At 33.4% G+C, this 18,446-nt stretch overlaps 1 protein-coding gene across 1 annotated transcript in view; it reads left to right on the top strand.

The window, feature by feature from the left end:
• Positions 1-18,446, top strand: part of LOC115888162 (echinoderm microtubule-associated protein-like 2) — a 196,265-nt gene that overhangs the window by 64,118 nt on the left and 113,701 nt on the right. Inside the window, exon 2 of the mRNA XM_030907766.1 lies at positions 17,684-17,792. Coding sequence (XP_030763626.1) covers positions 17,720-17,792 — 73 coding nt within the window. The 5' untranslated portion in view covers positions 17,684-17,719. The remainder of the gene's footprint in view (positions 1-17,683; positions 17,793-18,446) is intronic.

Raw genomic sequence — 18,446 nt, 5'->3', positions numbered from 1 at the left:
TTTTTGTTTGCCGTTGTTCTTAGCGACCGCTATAGCAGCGCCAGATCGCGCATAACGGTCGCGACCCAAAATAATTTCGCGACCCAAAATTTTTACGGGCTTTCCAATCTAAACTTGTTGCATTTATCTATGAGTCTTTGAATAAGAAGACTAAGGAAGGAGCATATCAAAAATCTTAGGTACACCGCGATGGGCCTCAAATATGGCCGACTTAAATTCCGGTTTATCAGTGTCGTTCTAATTTTATTTAAAAAATCTAAAACTATGATGTAGGGTAGACGTGGGGTAGACTCAATAATTTGTTGTTTTATTTTACGTTGTGAATAAATGTTGGTAGTTATTAAAATTGTTATAAAATATATAATTCTAATAAAAATAGATAAGTTATAATAAGTATTTATTAACACAAACATCCGATACGCTACTGAAGCAGGTAAGTCAAATTAACGTATCTAAATTCTTTGACATCTAATCTTTGACAAGTAATAAATAAAAGCTGAAATGCAAGAAAAATATAAAATTTAGTTAATTTAAGTGAATTTCATAAATGATCGGTTTACTACACGTATGTATATTATATAGTCACTTACTAGCGAAAAGTTGTTCCATTATTTCACTCAATTTTTGCCGATATCTACCGCACGCTACACAACCAACTATTTTAAAGTCTTTTTCGATAAATCGCGATAGTGTCACTGTTAATTTAAGTTCTGCCACAATTTCCATCTAGATTTACTACCTTTATACAACTATCAGTAGTAGAATAAATAACAAATAACATAAAATAAGCTCCGTAAAGACTGACAAATCCACAAAATTTCAAATCAAATTCAAATGTGTCAAATGAATCGTCAAACAGAACTGTCAAGATCCCCACCCTAGAGAGCTTTTATGGTGACTTTTCCGCCCACCATGCATGAATACATGGATAGCATTATGCTCCTTCCTTAGTCTTCTTATTCAAAGCTATGAGTAAACCCTTAAACCATATGAGAAAATGTCAAAAGTTGACATGTGATACGTCATTCTATTCAGCTTGTCATTTTGTATCAAATAAAGTAAAAAAAAATACCGAGGGTGCCATTTAAAAATCAAAAGCTGTAATCATTTCTATGTTTTATCTGGAAAAATAAAAAAGTTATAGGGGTGAGCCACTTTTGAGACGCCCCGGTATAGGTATACGTGGGAACAACTAGCTAGTTCGTTAACGGTAATTATAAAAGCAGTGTTTTTTTTCATTAGCTTGAAAAACTAATCAATTCTATCTTCCATTCTTAGTACCTTCGTTATTATTCTGTTTAAGAACAATTATGGCGAGAAAAACGGGAGGATATAGTTGAAGCACGTGAGATAATTATAGTACTAGTTAAAACGTCGTTTTATAACGTTCCGTTGAATTGACATAAGCACGAGGAAAGAGATGCTACTCATCATCGTGTTTATTACAGTTACATGCTCGTTACGTGCTCGTTTAAATATCTAATAACAACGTCAGCTGTTTAATAAATCAAGTTTTCTTGATATAAATCATTAGTGCAATGGGAGCAGTATTAATCGAACGATTTAAGTTATTAAGCATAAAATTGTGTTAGTGTATCGAAACTGTAGTTTCAATCACCTAGGTCTTTGAATTAAAAAATTAATGAATAATGAAGTGTAATGGTGTCCATATGTATGCATTAGAAACTCTAATATTATCCAAATATAATGCTATACGTAATATGTATGACGTTCTAGATCTATAGATCACACCAAATAAACTTTTAGTCACGTGATTAAGATTGACCTGTACAGCGTTGCCCACTTTTACATATTTTCTATTAATCAAAATATTTTAAGAAACAAAAATAAATTAATTGTAACTATATAAACAGTTATTATTTACATCAACAAAACTCATCTCCTTAACAGCACTTAAGGGACATAAAGCGCCATTACTACCGCATTCAAGTTCAAAATATTCTAATAAGGTTGCGATAAGTTTTTGCATTGGCGCATTGGCTATTAGGCTATCTTGTACCACTTCTCACTACAAGAGGTTCTAAAAAGAACAATGTTCGACTGCAGGTTATTAAAGAAATTTAAGCTTAAATTATCACCACACAATTCATTTAAACCAAAAACTCCTAATACAAAACTAAAGTGTCAAAACAAATGATAATGCACAATGATAAAATCAAGAAAAAAAAATAAATATATGTGGCAACTTGGCATTTTTACAGCAGAGCTACCACCTGAATCACCAGCGGGAAATTTAAATTTCAGTTAGTCAGCCCGGCGCTGAATATGTCTATAGTTGGCAATAATAAATTTAAATATCGCGCCCTCGATTACGTAATTAAAAGTTTAATTAGTATCGTTTATATGTATACGCAGATACCGGGTGTATTATATGTTATCTGTGTTATAGATAGATATTGTTTCAGAACTGAAATTAACAAGTGACATAACTGCAAATTCCAGAAAAGTCGCAAAGCAAAATAGATAAATTTCTGAAATGACAACTTCATTTGACAGTTATCTTTTACCTTGACTGGTGCTCATAAGTAAATACAGGGCCATAAGAAAGAAGAAATATTTAAAAAGAAATCGGCGATAACTCGTAAACGAGCTAATCAAAAATATCTAAAGTTATTCTTTTGAATGTGGGTTTTAGTGCTCTTCAATAAACCTAAATAGAATTATTCTCTTAAAGGATTAGGGAAGTCAATAATTGACCCCATTAAAATTTACATGGTCTATATTTCCTATGTCCCGTCCGACAATTTCCTATGTCCCGTCCGACCGTTATGCTCAATAGTCGAATTCGGGCAATGCCCGAAAAAAAAAACGCCAATCTAGTTTTGAGCAAGGAATATTTCCCAAACCCGAAAAACCAACTAACCGATGAATTAACACCCTCCAAATAACCACGCTAACCAACTCGCCAAATAACTAAACCAGTTCAACCAAAAAGAGTGAAACCAATGCAATCAAATCACACTATAAACAAAAAAATAATCGAATAAAATTAATTTTTCGGGTTTTGGGAAATATTCCTTGCTCAAAACTAGATTTGCGTATTTTTTTCGGTCATTGCCCGAATTCGGCTATTGAGCGTATATACATAAATATACAGGGTGGTCCGAACTGAATTCCGGAAACTTCGGTAGCATATTCTGCAGATAAAAAGAAGTTAAAAACTTCTTATAAATGTATGCCCTAAAATGCTTAGTTTCGGAGATACAGGGTGTAGAAGTTTCATTTTTATTTCGTTTTTTTCCAAATAATTTCTGAAGTAAAGTCAACATTTGGATGAAAATTGGTGTCATGAGACCATAGTATTTTGACATGAGAAATTTGATTTTGATGTCATTATGTCTCCTATTTGTAGGGGGCGCCACTTACATGTGTTTTAACTGTTTTAAACAGCAATAACTTTTTGTCCTTACCTGCATAGAACTACTGAGTGAAAAAATATATATTTTCGTAATTTTTTACGTAAAACATAGCTCTTGGTAAAAATCGTTATGAGTCAATACATGTCATTATTGACAAAAATAAATATGCTGAGTGGATAGTTATTTGACTGATATGATAAATTTGAGTGATGATGATTTGGCAGAAAAACATTTAAAATTTATGGTTTAAGTCTATTAATTATTTAGTCAACATGTTTAATTTATGTGAATAATGACAGGTATTGATAATTTTGATTTCAAATATCTCGAGAACTATTATTCGTAGCGATTTTTATTAAGAGACCTTTTTTACGCTAAAAACATAGTAAATGTATAATTTTTTACTTAGTAGTTTTATACAGGTACGGACGAAAAGTTATTACTCTTCAAACCAGTTAAAAATATGTAGGTGGCGCCCTCTACAAGTAAAAGTCATATTGACATCAAAATCAAATTTCTCATATCAAAAAACTCCCCGAATAAATTTCATCAAATGAAACGTTACTTCAAGGGTATTATCGAGCAAAATGAGCACCCCTTTTAGGACATACATTTATAAGAACTTTTTTACTTATTTTTATCTGCAGAATATGCTGCTGAAGTTTCCGGAATACAATTCGGACCACCCTGTATAGCTCGGTCAAAAGTCGATATAAATAAGGAAATAATTTTCACAAGTAGAGGAACTAAATAATACAGCAATGAGATTCTGTAAGCCCCGTAGCAAGAAATTCCTGAAGAAATTTCTTGCCTAGCTTATTATATTGTTAGCCGATTGATGAGTCACTAGAAAGAAAATATGTTTACAGAATCTCACTGTAATTGATCTCTTGTACCCCCCTTTCTTGAGTTATAACTCATCATAGTCTCAGGGCTTTGCCAAAAGAAAGTATCTGAGACGGTTTACGGAGGTTAGTTCTCCATCTCCGATATCAGTCTTACTAAAGTTTATGGCTCGAATGGTTGTCGTTTCGGCGCACTCGAAGATGAAGTGTTCTGGTGTTTCCCCATTTTCCCTACAGAATCTGCATTCGCCGTTGTTGCTTCAATCTACTGAGGTGTTCATTGAGGAAACAATGGTCTGCCAAAAGAAACCATGACAATCCGAAGATTTTTGACAAGGCAAAACCAACAAATTTTTGAGTCTACAACCCTACATTATATTTTTATTACTTTTAAATAAAATTAGAATGGCACTGATAAACCGGAGTTTATAATTCAGCCATATTAATACCCAATCGCACTCCACTTTTGTTGATATGTTTCTTCCTTCATATTTTTATTCAAAGGTTTAATGTTAGTTTAATACTATTCTAAAAAGATTCTAATTAAAAACTGACGTATACTTCCGTCCTTTTGACATCATCATCCTGCCAATACCAAAAAGGATAACGAAGGACCATTGTATAGACTTACAAGTCACGTATAGCCCGTAGAGAGAAATTTGCCAGCACTTTAGCAAACTAAATTTTCAAAATTAGTATGCAGATTGCATGTTCAGGATCTAATTTTCATAAATACCACGACATGTCTAAATAGAACAATGACGCTATTCTGAAACATTTATATGCAGAGTCTCTTTGGATTGTGTTTGAAATTTGATAATTCGACACCTTAAAATTTTCTTGTAACGTAAAGTTCAATAAATTTCGTTCTAGTGGGCCGATTTTGGTGGTATTAAAAAAAATGAATTGCTGAGTTATTTTTCTTTTTTGGTTCCTTCTAAATTTAAAATTAAAAATTTCTATTTCTCTGTTATACGACATTATAAAATATTGATATTTTGATGAAACTTTGGAACATCCTCTGCTATAGTAACCAAAAAAGGGATTTTCATAGTATAAATGCTTTACCAAGAGCTTTACTTTTATAACTAGGCGTTAAAATGACATTTTTGTATTGTCAATCACGTCGCAAAAACTAATACTTTTGTGACATTTGAAAAAATCTCAATTTTTTTAGATCTAATATTTGCTTCTTTCAGTGCCTATAACTCTCTATTTCTTCCACTTGGTAATTGAACCTTTACATCGTAGTATTTGTGACACTGTCTGTATTTTTCTTACTAACCAGATGCCGCAATAGGACCAGTTTTTTTGCTATTCAGTTTCTTCGACCTTCTGTTGGTTAAATATCACTGGATTGGCTATTTTACGAGATAAATTACCAATCTGCCGCGGTCATTACCGGCCAGCACACCTTATGACTAATCCATCTCACTCTCTTAGATCAATCTGGTTTGATATAATATGGTACTTATAATGTAATTTTTTACAATATATACCGGGTGTCTCAAAAGTGGCTCACCCCTATAACTTTTTTATTTCTTCAGATAAAAAACTGGATTTGGCATGTTAGTATATGACATAAATTAGGATTGATTGGCGTATTTAGTTGTTTTCTATCGCTTCCTGTTTCGTCGGCAATTAGTATAACTTTTGATTTTTAAATGGCACCCTCGGTATTTTTGTACTTTATTCGATACAAAATGACACTCTGAACAGAATTACACATCATATCGTAACTTTTGACATTTTCAGATATAGTTTATTTGAAATTCTAACATGCGATTCATAACGAAAATTTGATCCAAAATACTAAGTGTATGGTACCAAATTATTCGTAAAAAATCCTTTTTCCAAATGCTAATGAACCACCCTCGTTCCACTTGAAAAAATTGAGATATGATTAAAAATACCATTTGGGCATCTTTTAACAAGCCATGACAAGACTCTAAAAACATTAGAATATCAAATCTATTTTTCCAAAGTTCCTTGATTAAAAATTAGTGTTTCTAACACAGCTAGATTGAAATTTAAAATAGGATTTTTAAGCGAAAATGTAGAATACGCTAAAACGCTAATTTCAGATAGTTTAATATATGGATTTAAGCAACATCTATGCCATTCGATAAAACTGAATCGATGTATGTAGTAGAATAATTTGATTGCAATTTGGAATTTATTGCTACACTTATCTAAACCAATCGGCGGGTTAATTGAAATTAAATTCTATTTTTAGGCGAAATTTCCATAAAGTTTTGCAGCTTTCGCGAAATTGCATGGTAGGCATTTAAAAAAAACCTTCATTGCTAAGTCACGTAAACACGCAATATTTTTTTTTTTGAAAAACGTCTAAATAATGAAAAAAAAACGTATAATATAAATGGCATAGGATATGTTACATACACGAAGAGGAGCTAGTCAATTTATAACATTATTATTTTTTTCCAGTAGAGGTTTACTGGAAATATTTGAAGAGCTAACAAGAAAATTTAGTACACACAACAGCCTATTAATTACACAGCCTGTCGACTTAAGATCATTTACAAGAAACCTACGTACCTACCTAGATACAGTTCATACCAAATAAATTTTTAGTCACGTTCCTATCGCTACTTATGCACCTGGATCCTGAAAATTTGTAAGAAGAACCATAGATGCTTTCGAAGTGTGGGCCTACAGAAGAATTCTGCGAATTTCATGTAGATAATATCGGACCAATGTCTCAATTCTAAGTTGAAAGTTACCACAAGACATTCAACCGAAATAAACCATTCATACCTTAGGTACTTTGGGAACATTTCAAGAAAAACAGGTGGACTGAAAAATTCATCATGGAAGGGAAGATTAGTGGCAAATGACCAAGAGGAAGATCTCCGACGTATTGAGTGGACCAAACTACAGAAATTATTGGTTACGGTCTGCAAGAGGCTTCTCTAATTTCTAACTAAACTCTTATACCATATCTAATGTGAATCTTATTTATAATCCTTCAGTCTTATGCAATATCATGAATATTTCATTATGCATATTAAGTCATTCGTTATATCAGGGATCTTTGAATAATAAACTAAATATCCTCAGGCTGTTAAAATATATAAAATTATGTATTTATTTGATAAGGTATACCGGGTGTTGCATCGTCGGACGGGACATAGGACATGGGGTCAATTATTGGCTTTCCTAATTATTTTAGAGAATAATTCTATTTAAGTTTATTGAAGAGCACTAAAACCCACATTCAAAAGAATAACTTTAGATATTTTTGATTAGCTCGTTTACAAGTTATCGCCGATATCTTTTTAAATATTTCTCCTTTCTTATGGCCCTATATTTACTTATGAGCACCAGTCAAGGTAAAAGATAACTGTCAAATGAAGTTGTCATTTCAGAAATTTACCTATTTAGTGCTTTATTATTATTGAAAATTCATTCCTACATCGGAAATCTTAAAGATGTATTTATAAATACAAATTAATATGAATTAAAGTAAAATAAAGTAATCAATTACAAGGTTAATTATAGTATTATTACAATATTCAATAACTTATTAATTTAGATACGATTAAATTGTTAGAACTTTATTAGGATTTAAGATGTTCAAATATTTCTCCATCGACTGCTAGACAATAACCCAGGAGATCATAAAATTCTCTTCTTACATTCGCTAGTTGGTAAACTGAAATTCTATTGTATTCGGCAGAAATAGCATTTTTTAACTCGTCTAGATTTGGGTATTTTTTATCCTTGTATATCCTTTTTTTTAAATGGCCCCAGAGAAAGAAATCATTTGGCAAAATATCAGGAGACCATGCTGGCCAATTTACTGTATGATTTAGGCCAATAACGTTTCCGTTAAAACTATTGTCTAAATATTTCCGAACAGCCAGGGTACTATGTGCTGGGCAGTCATCCATTTGGTACCAAACTTCCTGATTTTCCCTAGCGACATCATGTAAAGTAGGTAAAATATGATTTTCGAGTAGTTCCAAATAATATTCTGCATTTAAATTTCGCGTAAGAAATAATGGCCCGATTGTGTCCGAATATCCCTGCCCAAACATTTACTTTCTGTGGATATTGCGTACTTGTTTCGACAAACCTGTTTTGGTTTTCTTTGTTCCAATGTCGATAATTTTGAACATTGGGTTCATTATTTAAGGTAAACGTGCATTCGTCAGTGAAACATATGTTTTTTAAAAATTCCCTATCCGTGTTTGCTCTTTCCATAATATCAAAACAAAACGCCTGCCGCCGTATTTCGTCCCCATCTCGTAGCTCTTGGTGCTTTTCATATTTGAAGGAATAGTATTTATGTCGTTTCAAAATTCGAAACGCTGTAGTGTGATCTATTCCTATTTCATCCTCAAGTTTCTTTGTGCTGATCTTTCCATCGTTCTCTTCCACGCACAATAAAACTTCCAAGTCGGTATCATTTCTTGCATCTTCTCTTTGTTCCTGCCTTGCTTCACATCTGCAGTTATTTATTAGGGTACCTTTGGTCTCAAATCTCTGGATATTCCTTGCGATTGTAGATTTTCCAGGTATCGGTCTATTCGGATACAGAGCAGCAAACATGTCCGACACCTTTTGATAACTATTTCCTTGATAATTCCATTTAATCGTCAATACTTTTTCTTCGGTAGTGATTCATGGCTAATATTTTCGATGTAGGTATGAGTTTTTAATAATAATAATAAAGCACCAAATAAAGCACTAAATAGATAAGTTTCTGAAATGACAGCTTCATTTGACAGTTATCTGTTATCTTTTTACCTTGACTGGTGCTCATAAGTAAATACAGGGCCATAAGAAAGGAGAAATATTTAAAAAGAAATCGGCGATAACTCGTAAACGGGCTAATCAAAAATATCTAAAGTTATTCTTTTGAATGTGGGTTTTAGTGCTCTTCAATAAACCTAAATAGAATTATTCTCTAAAATAATTAGGGAAGCCAATAATTGACCCCATTAAAATTTACATGGGATTTCCTATGTCCCGCTCGACGATGCAACATCCGGTATATTATTCTCGAAATACCAAGTGTGTAGTATCAAATTATGTATTCGTAAAAAAATGCTTTAAAAAAAAATTCGATAGGAACCGAATGTGGAAAATAAAGTAACGCTGCTTACTGATAAAGTAAGACAATTGTTTGACCGCCATGCGCCGCTGTGCACTGTACGGATTACCAAGCAAAAGGCTCCATGGTTTACTGATGTCTTAAGGATTATGAAGAAAGAACGTAATAAACTGATGTCTAAGTACAAAAAAACAAGAAAGGAATGTGACTGGGCAGCTTATAAAAATATGAGAAATATTTTCACCCAAGCCGTTCGAAATGAGAAAAGGTCGTACCTGGAGTATATTTGTAAGTCGACTGATAGAAGAGTTCTGTGGAAAAGTCTGAACGGTATGAATATTTACCGCAAGGCTAAAACCAGCAGAACTCTTCCCAAGCATTTATGTAATCCAAATTCTATTAATGACTTCTTTCTGGACTCCATTAATAAGCTAGCACTGACTGTCGATTCTGACATAGTAAAAAAATACGAAAATGGCCGGGGCTCGAATCATGTTTTTCAATTTAGAACTATACTGGAAGTTGATGTGTTGAATGCTATATCTAATTTAAAATCAAATTCTTGTGGCTTTGATGGGTTATCCCTACAAATGATTAAGTTGTGCTCTCCAGTGATTATTCCTTTTCTAGCCCACATATTTAATGAATGTATAACTTCCAGAGTTTATCCGACTCAATGGAAGGTAGCTACTGTAACGCCTATTCCTAAAATAAATAATCCTGGTAGTTTTTCAGATTTAAGACCCATAAGCCTTTTACCTACCTTGTCAAAGATATTTGAAAAGGCGATATACATACAACTTGTTAGTTATCTGAACGATTCGAACCTTATACCGCCCACTCGGTCAGACTTTCGAAAGGGATATAGCGCAGCTTCTGTGTTATTAAGTGTGCTTGACGACATTATATCTGCAGCTGATGAAGGCCGAACTTCTGCTTTGATAATGCTGGATTATAGTAAGGCATTTGACGCGTTGGACCACATGTTGCTTGTTTGGGTATTACGGGTTCTCTGTGGCTGCTGTTAATTTCTTTCACAGCTATTTAGTTGATAGGTCCCAATTTGTTTCGATGAATGGTAATCAATCGGAGGCAAAGTTTACTACTAAGGGCGTTCCTCAGGGATCCATTCTCGGTCCGTTACTTTTTATTATATACACCATGGACATAGCAGTGGACGATAACCACTGCAAAATGCATAGATATGCCGACGATACCCAATTACATTTAAGTTTTAGAAAATCAGAAGCATACGAAGCCCAGAACAAAGTTGAACAGTGTTTAGAAAAAATATACACTTATTCCAGCAAGAACGGGTTAAAACTAATCCGACAAAGTCAGTAATCGTTTACTTCGGACCAAATAATAACTGGGCGGCCCAGAACATGAAAAATAAAAATGTCTGATTCGATTATCTCCGTAGAAAGGGAATCAAAATATTTAGGACTTATATTTGACTCGCAGTTGAGGTTTAGATCTCAAGTGAGTAAAGTGGTCAGGGCATCGTTCATCTCCTTAAGAAACCTATACAAAAACAAAGATTTTCTAAACTATAAATTAAAAAAGCAATTATGTGAGGCTCTTGTATTATCACAGTCCAATTATTGTAATTTTGTTTACGGGCCTTGTCTCGATCAAAAATCTAAGAGACAGTTACAGAAAGTACAGAATTCATGTATTCGCTTAATATACGGATTAAGATCGAGAGACCATGTTACATATAAACTAGATATGTTGAATTGGCTAAATATTGAAGACAGACAAAAGTTACATTTTGCATGTTTTTACACAGAATTTTGCGGAATGGTTTTCCTGAGTATTTAACTAATAAACTTAAATTTCGATACTCTAACTATGCTATAAGGCAGTGTAATAATATGGAAATTCCCAAACATCGCACGGCGCTATATCAGCGTTCTTTCTCCTACCTGGCAACCAAGATGTACAATTCCAACTTGAATCTATACTCCCTTGATTTAAAGACGTTCACTTTCAAAACAAAATTAAAAACTTATATGTTGAGCGGATATAGAATTACACAATAATTTGATTTATTAATTCTTGTATCCTTTACGGAACAATTTTCATTTTTTACTGTTTTTGCTTTAACTTATTAAGTTGTTGATTTTTCTTTATCTAAAGTATATTGTTAATTTTCATTTTTCTTACTAATTCTTTTTTCTTTGAATGTTATTTTTTAAGAATGTATTATATTATTTACTTTTTTTATATGCTCGGTTAACTTAACAGCTCTGCTGAATTTCGCCGAGTAAAAAATAAAGACGTTATTTATTTATTTATTAGTGTTTTCATAACAATCATATAACATATTTTGTAAATTTATTGAACCAAATATTCTACGTTAGGAGGTAATAATTTTACCTTACTGTCTAGCCCTGTGTATCCTCTGAAAACAAAGAAAACAAAAAGGTGCACATGCAGGTACAACTGAACTGACAGGTGACAGGAAATAGAGGAATAAAAAGAACCCCATTGTAGGGTTTCTATCTGCCATATGCTACGCGCCAATGACCGTAGACTTAATTGTATAGAGTGTTCTTTAAATAGAGGCGATGGAATATTCTACGTATTTTTAGTTTTTTGTTTTATAGGCATTATTTATTGGCTGGCCCAGTATATGTCACCGACCTCCAGTCACCCAAAAATGGAATAAACGCGAATGAGTCAGCAAGGCAATTGGGGGCCATTGTTTCTTGATTTGCCACGGAATTTCTCTTGAAAGTCGATCAGTGTATAGATAAAACGAAGGATTTTAAAGTCTAAATAACAAACTGTGAAGAAGAATACTAATCCTAAAATTAATTTTAAGTGGGGTGCCAAGAAAAAATCAAGTAGGTTTTGCAATTTTTTTACACTCGCCGTCACGGAAAACTGACATTTAAAAATTTTCATGTATTTTAAAGTTTTATTTTATATTTTGTTCTACTCGGCCGTATTTGATGGGGTTTTAAGCAATTTGTAGCTGGATTATTTGATTTTTTAATATCTCTTTCTAAATAAAAAATGAAAGTTTTCATCTGTCAATTATACGAGGGAAAACAAAATGTTGATATTTTGGTGAAAATTTGAAACACCCTGTGGAATATGTTAACAAAGCAAGAATTTTAAAAAATTTATCATCTAGGTATATCTTTTATTAAGAGTTTGTTTTTTCATTCATTGCAATAGCTTTATTTTTATTGGGTATATTCGCGTTTGAATAAGACAGTAACGGTTTACAGCAATTTTAGCATTGATTTTGGATCCTTATCACCACACTTATAAAATGTTTATTGTTTTTGTCAGAGAGAACACTAATAACTAAAGTGAGAGAGACCGATCAACGTTAAGTTTTGAAGACTGTGTTAGTGGCGCGGCCTTTGGCGTCTAACCAGAACTATGAGCGCATTATCGATATAGTAGGTCGCATTCATACCTATATACTGGCGCCAAAAGTTTAAAATTTGTATATTTGAACCGAATTTTCGTAGTTTTTTTAGATTATTTTGTTGACAACGAAAATTTATTATTAGACTTTAAAGAATTAAAACCTATAAATAAAATACCGTTTAGGAACATAAAAATTTATTTAATTCCATACTCCTTGCCCAACTCAAGGCTGCAATGCAATCTTCAATATCTTTTTTATCTAACTTAGTTGGGAGTGAACAGGTGAGTATTATGTGCACTCACTATTACTATTAGGTATGTTAAAATAATTACCGAGATAAAACTTACCTTTAAAGGAAACGTTTTGTCTGGATTTCAACCACAAAACAAAAATGCCGAATAATCGTCGAATCTGAAATATTCAATAATGACAATAATCTTCTCTTCTATTACTCCGATTATCAACAGATTTTAATTATCTCTTTCTAGAGCTAGAATTTAGAATTTAGAATAAGTGGGAGGGGGGTTAATCTCTGCGACCTTAAAGATCTATCGTATCCCCCTTTCTTGAGTTATAACTCATCATACAGTCCCAGGACTTCCTACGGAGACCCGTGTCCTTCACAGTCGAGGGGCTACGACCCAAGCCGGGTAGACGAAACGGTAGCTTGTGTCGCCTGTTGGGTTTAGAGGTAGGAGGTAGGCTCCCGACCCTTGGAGGAGGTGGTCTCACGCAAGTGTCAGCCACCTCTCCTGTAGTTCTCTTTGGGTTTGGCCCCTTGGAACTTTCATTGTTACTGTTCCCAGTGTTGCTAGGGGGTTTCCCCACAGCTTCACCGGTGATGTTTTTATTACTATTATTACCAGATCTCATAGTGTACCCATGTGTCGCTAGAGACAGTCGGTCCACTTCTACAGAGCCCCGCATGTAGAAGTAAGGGGTAAAATACAATGGGGTGCCCCAAGGTTGAGGCTGTCCGTAGCCCCGCCCGGTATCGTTATGTCTTGGTGCAATTCCCTGGCCACGACACTACAGTCAGGGACAAGACGATGAGTGAGATGCTTCTTAGACCAAGCCAAGTGCTAGGGGGGATTCCCCCCAGCACCTGACCAGGAGCTTCCCCACCAACGACAAGGTCTTGCATCTCCTAGGGGAAGTTTCTAGAGCTAAGAAATAGAAAAAGCTACTGACAATCTAATTAATCCTTTGAAATGTTTAAATTGCAAAGTTGAAAACTTTCTTTTTGACCGCCTAAACGATATGCGCGTCTGGGAAGCGCGGTGACAAAATAAACTTGTCTACGAAATGCCCTGTGAGAGGGCTTGTGGAAGTTACATAAAAGGAAGTTACGCAAAATTACGCGACTACAATGGGCTGAGGAGATGAGAGCAAATGGACCTAATTAGAATTTCGTCATGTTTAGTGATGAAACAGCATCTGGAAGACGAGCACGCTTGAATGCAGCTCAACCCCGTGTCCCGGTGTCCCCAGCAAACTGTGGTAGCCACCGATGTCTTCAGATATGAATGTGATCGAGCATGCTTGGGACATGATAAAACGCCATACAGGAATGATCCCCTCGTACCTTAAATCAATTGAAAATTGCTGCGCGCGAAACATGGGAAGCCATTCCTCAACATCTTCTGGACAACTTAATTGAGAGCATGCCACGTCGTCTCACAGCTTGCATTGAGGGTCGAGGAGGCAATACAAACTATTAGCTGTGAGAAATAATTAAAATTGTTTTCAATATTTTCTGTTTAAAATAAAATTTGTTTTTGTTGATTTTCACCCATTATGAAATAAAATTATAATAACAGCCTAGTTGCACTTAGATTTTTAATTTTTTATTAGTTAGTCGTGTAGTAAGCCAATATGTCAAAAATATAAAAAGAATCATATTAGGTCCAAAATAAAATAAAAATATCGTTATATGCAATAATTTTGGTCATGTTTGTATTTGGCACTGATGAACCGGAAGTTAAGTCGGCCATATTAGTTTCCCATCGCGTGCGATCCAAGATTATTGATATGCTCCTTCTTTAAAATATATATTTTCATTCAAAGATCATTAATGACGTACTTTAAGAATCTGAGGCCGAGCAAATTTAAAATGCAATAAAAAATAGAAATTTCTTTAAAAAAATGTGGCCAGTATAAAACACGATAATTGTTTGAACTTGATTGAATAATGATCCGTGTATCCTTCCTTAATTGAATAGGATTACTTGCGAAAATTGTCAGAGGCAATTAATTTTTTTGCAATTACTTTCTTGCTGCAACAATAGCGGGACCAATTATTGTTTTAGCTTTTAGGTATGGAATGTGCATACGTTTGATCCAAATAAGTGAACTGTAAAGGACAGGAAGTAGTCTAGTCAGTGTAAAGAGTAACCTGTAGGTACAAGAAATATTGTTACTAAAGTTTATATTCCTTTCATGTATAGAGGTGAAGAACTTCAACATGAATTCTTACATGGAAAATATGATAAAACAGTTTTTGTAAGATTGTGAGTAATTGTGCTCTTTCATTCTTTTATTAGAAAATAGTTAGAAACTAAAAGATTTTTTTTTGGTGCGTTTAAAAAGTGGCTAACCTCTATAACTTTTTTATTTTTTTCAAATCAAAAAATCGAGATTTGGTATGTTAGTATATGACACAAATTAGAATTGATTGACGTATTCAATTGTTTTCGGTCACTTCCTGTTTCACCAGAAATGACAACTTTTGATTTTTAAATAGCACCCTCGGTATTTTGTTACTTTATTTCTTTGAATAAGAAGACTAAGGAAGGAGCATAATGCTATCCATGTATTCATGCATGGTGGGCGGAAAAAGGACTCTAGGGTGGGGATCCTTGACAGTTCTGTTTGACGATTCATTTGACACATTTGAATTTGATTTGAAACTTTGTGGATTTGTCAGTCTTTACGGAACTTATTTTATGTTATTTATTATTTATTCTACTACCGATATTTGTTAAAAGGCAGTAAATCTAGATGGAAATTGTGGCAGAACTTAAATTAACGACACTCATCAGATTTTCATTGACACTATCGCGATTTATCGAAAAAGACTCTAAAATAGTTGGTTGTGTAGCGTGCGGTAGATCTCGGCAAAAATCGAGTGAAATAATGAAACAACGTTTCGCTAGTAGGTGACTATATAATATACATACGTGTAGTAAACCGATCATTTATGAAATTCACTTAAATTAACTAATTATATCTTTTTTCTTGCATTTTTGCTTTTAGTAGTAGTGGTAAATACTACTTGTCAAAGATTAGATGTCAAAGAATTTAGATACGTCAATTTAACTTACCCGCTTCAGTAGCGTATCGGATGTTTATGGTTATAAATAATTATTATAACATATCTATTTTTATTAGAATTTTATATTTTTATAACAATTTTAATAACTACCAACATTTATTCACAATGTAAAATAAAAAAAAATTATTGAGTCTACCCCACGTCTACCCTACATCATATAGTTTTACATTTTTTAAATAAAATTAGAACGGCACTGATAAACCGGAATTTAAGTCGGCCATATTTAAGGCCCATCGCGGTGGACCTAAGATTTTTGATATGCTCCTTCCTTAGTCTTCTTATTCAAAGCTTTATTCGATAGAATATGATACTGTGAATAGAATTGACATTTCCTATGTCAACTTTCTACATTTTCTCATATAGTTTATTTAAAATTGTAACATGCGGTTCACAAAGTGTGTGGTACCAAATTATTCGTAAAAAATGCTTTTTCCAAATATGCTAATAAGCCATCATCTTTCCATTAAAAAATGAGATACCTATGATTAAAAATACGATTTAGGCATCTTTTAACCGGCCAGGACAAGACACTAAAAACATTAGACAATCAAATCTATTTTTCCAAGGCTCCTTGATTAAAAATTAGTATTTTTAACACAATCATGGCACTCTAGATTGAAATTTAAAATACAATTTTTTTAAGCAAAAATGTCAATAGTTGAAATATGATATGTTAGATTGAAAGAGACTACAAAATAGACTTCAGTATTAAGTCAAAAAGTAAATAAAACTACATTTTACTTGAAATAAAAATCTACATTTTACTTGAACACTCTGTATAGTTACGTGGTAGACGCCATATGCGGGAATGCGTGCGTATATACCATTGCGTGACCCAAATATTTATTATTAATGATCAATCCTAATTGTGATCAATCCATTCGGTGTATAAGTTACCGTTCGAACCATTTTTCTTTTGCAGCCCATTGACTTTAACGTATTTTCACTTAATGTATTAATTATGTGGTTTTTATAACATTGAAACGTTAGAGTTAATTGAATAAGGCATGTGCATTATACGGGGGTCCATTAAAAAGTAGTTTTGAGGAAAGGTAATATAGTTTTGATTTCAGGACAGTTCTTGTATTTGTAATAATTTCTTTAAGGAAGGTTGAAAAAAATATATTTTTTTATTTATTTATTAATATCTCTGAAATTATCGAAATATATTTTCTCATATCTTAGAATTATGTAAAGCGATCTGAAAAGAAACCAAAAATGCAATTATATACCTACAGGGTGTTCGATTTAAAAAAATCATCCCGATCAACTCACTTTTTTCATCTACCTGTGTATTCCCGCATTCACAAATATCCTGTGTGTAAAAAATAGATTTTACTTACTTTACTAATCCTGTAGCCGAATCTAGATAGACTAGACTACTATAGAGAAAACTATACTAGACTACTATAGAGACAATTAATAAGACAAATAATAAAAACTTCCGTATTGACTAATACTGGTACTTATTAGTTTACCCCCGTACAGTATTACGATAAAAACCATAAACTGTAAAATCGCATAGATATTAATGAGCAAGGCCGCGTGTACTGCTAATTCAATTATGAATTTACTTAGCGTTAATGTTTATGAATAAATTAAGCAACCAGGAAAATGTTACGTAATTGTTCACGCAACGGTTTGTTGTTCTAGGTGTGCTTCCTGAGATGTGATTTCCTTTTTGTTCTTATGGTGGACGCAAGATACAGACCCAGCAGGATGCATCTCAACGGTGATTCGATGGAAAGTCCAGACGAGAGTCGTAAGTTTTCCATTTTATCATTTTTCTCATCTTTCTGTAAAACTTTTTATCTATGGCCACTATGTAAAACAGGCGATAATACTTATATTTAATATCAATTAAACTTTTAGTTACGTAATCGAGGGCGCGATTTTTAAATTCATTGTTGCCAACCATGGACATATTCGGCGCCGTGCTGACTAACTGGAATTTAAATTTCGCGCTGGAGATTAAGGTGGTAGCTCTGCTGTAAAAAATGTCAAGTTGCCGCATTTATTTATTTATCTCCTGACATTGTCATTCGTTTTGACACTTTAGTTTTGCATTACGAGTTTTTAGTTTAAATAAATAGTGTTGTGATACTTTAAGCTTCAAAATGTTTACTAGCAGACCTTGAAGTCGAATATTGTTCTTTTTAGAACCTCTTTTAGTGCGAAGTGTACAAGGAAGTCCTGTATACCTGTCCAATGACGTATATTTCTCAGCCAGAATAACTTCCTTCGGCCTATTCCCCTTTTACCCCCCCTCTATTTACTATTTTTATATCCATACACTGATACATACCCTGCTGGGCATCTAGTTTCTGTGGTCTGGATTTTAATGTGAGCGACAGAGAATAATATAAATGATCGGTTGACAGATAGAAAGACAAAATCAAAAGCGGCATACAGTGTT

This window comes from Sitophilus oryzae, unplaced genomic scaffold (genome assembly GCF_002938485.1).
Source record: "Sitophilus oryzae breed Bouriz unplaced genomic scaffold, Soryzae_2.0 scaffold_684_pilon_pilon, whole genome shotgun sequence".
NCBI lineage: Eukaryota > Metazoa > Arthropoda > Insecta > Coleoptera > Curculionidae > Sitophilus > Sitophilus oryzae.
This window is presented reverse-complemented; position numbering and strand designations above follow the sequence as displayed.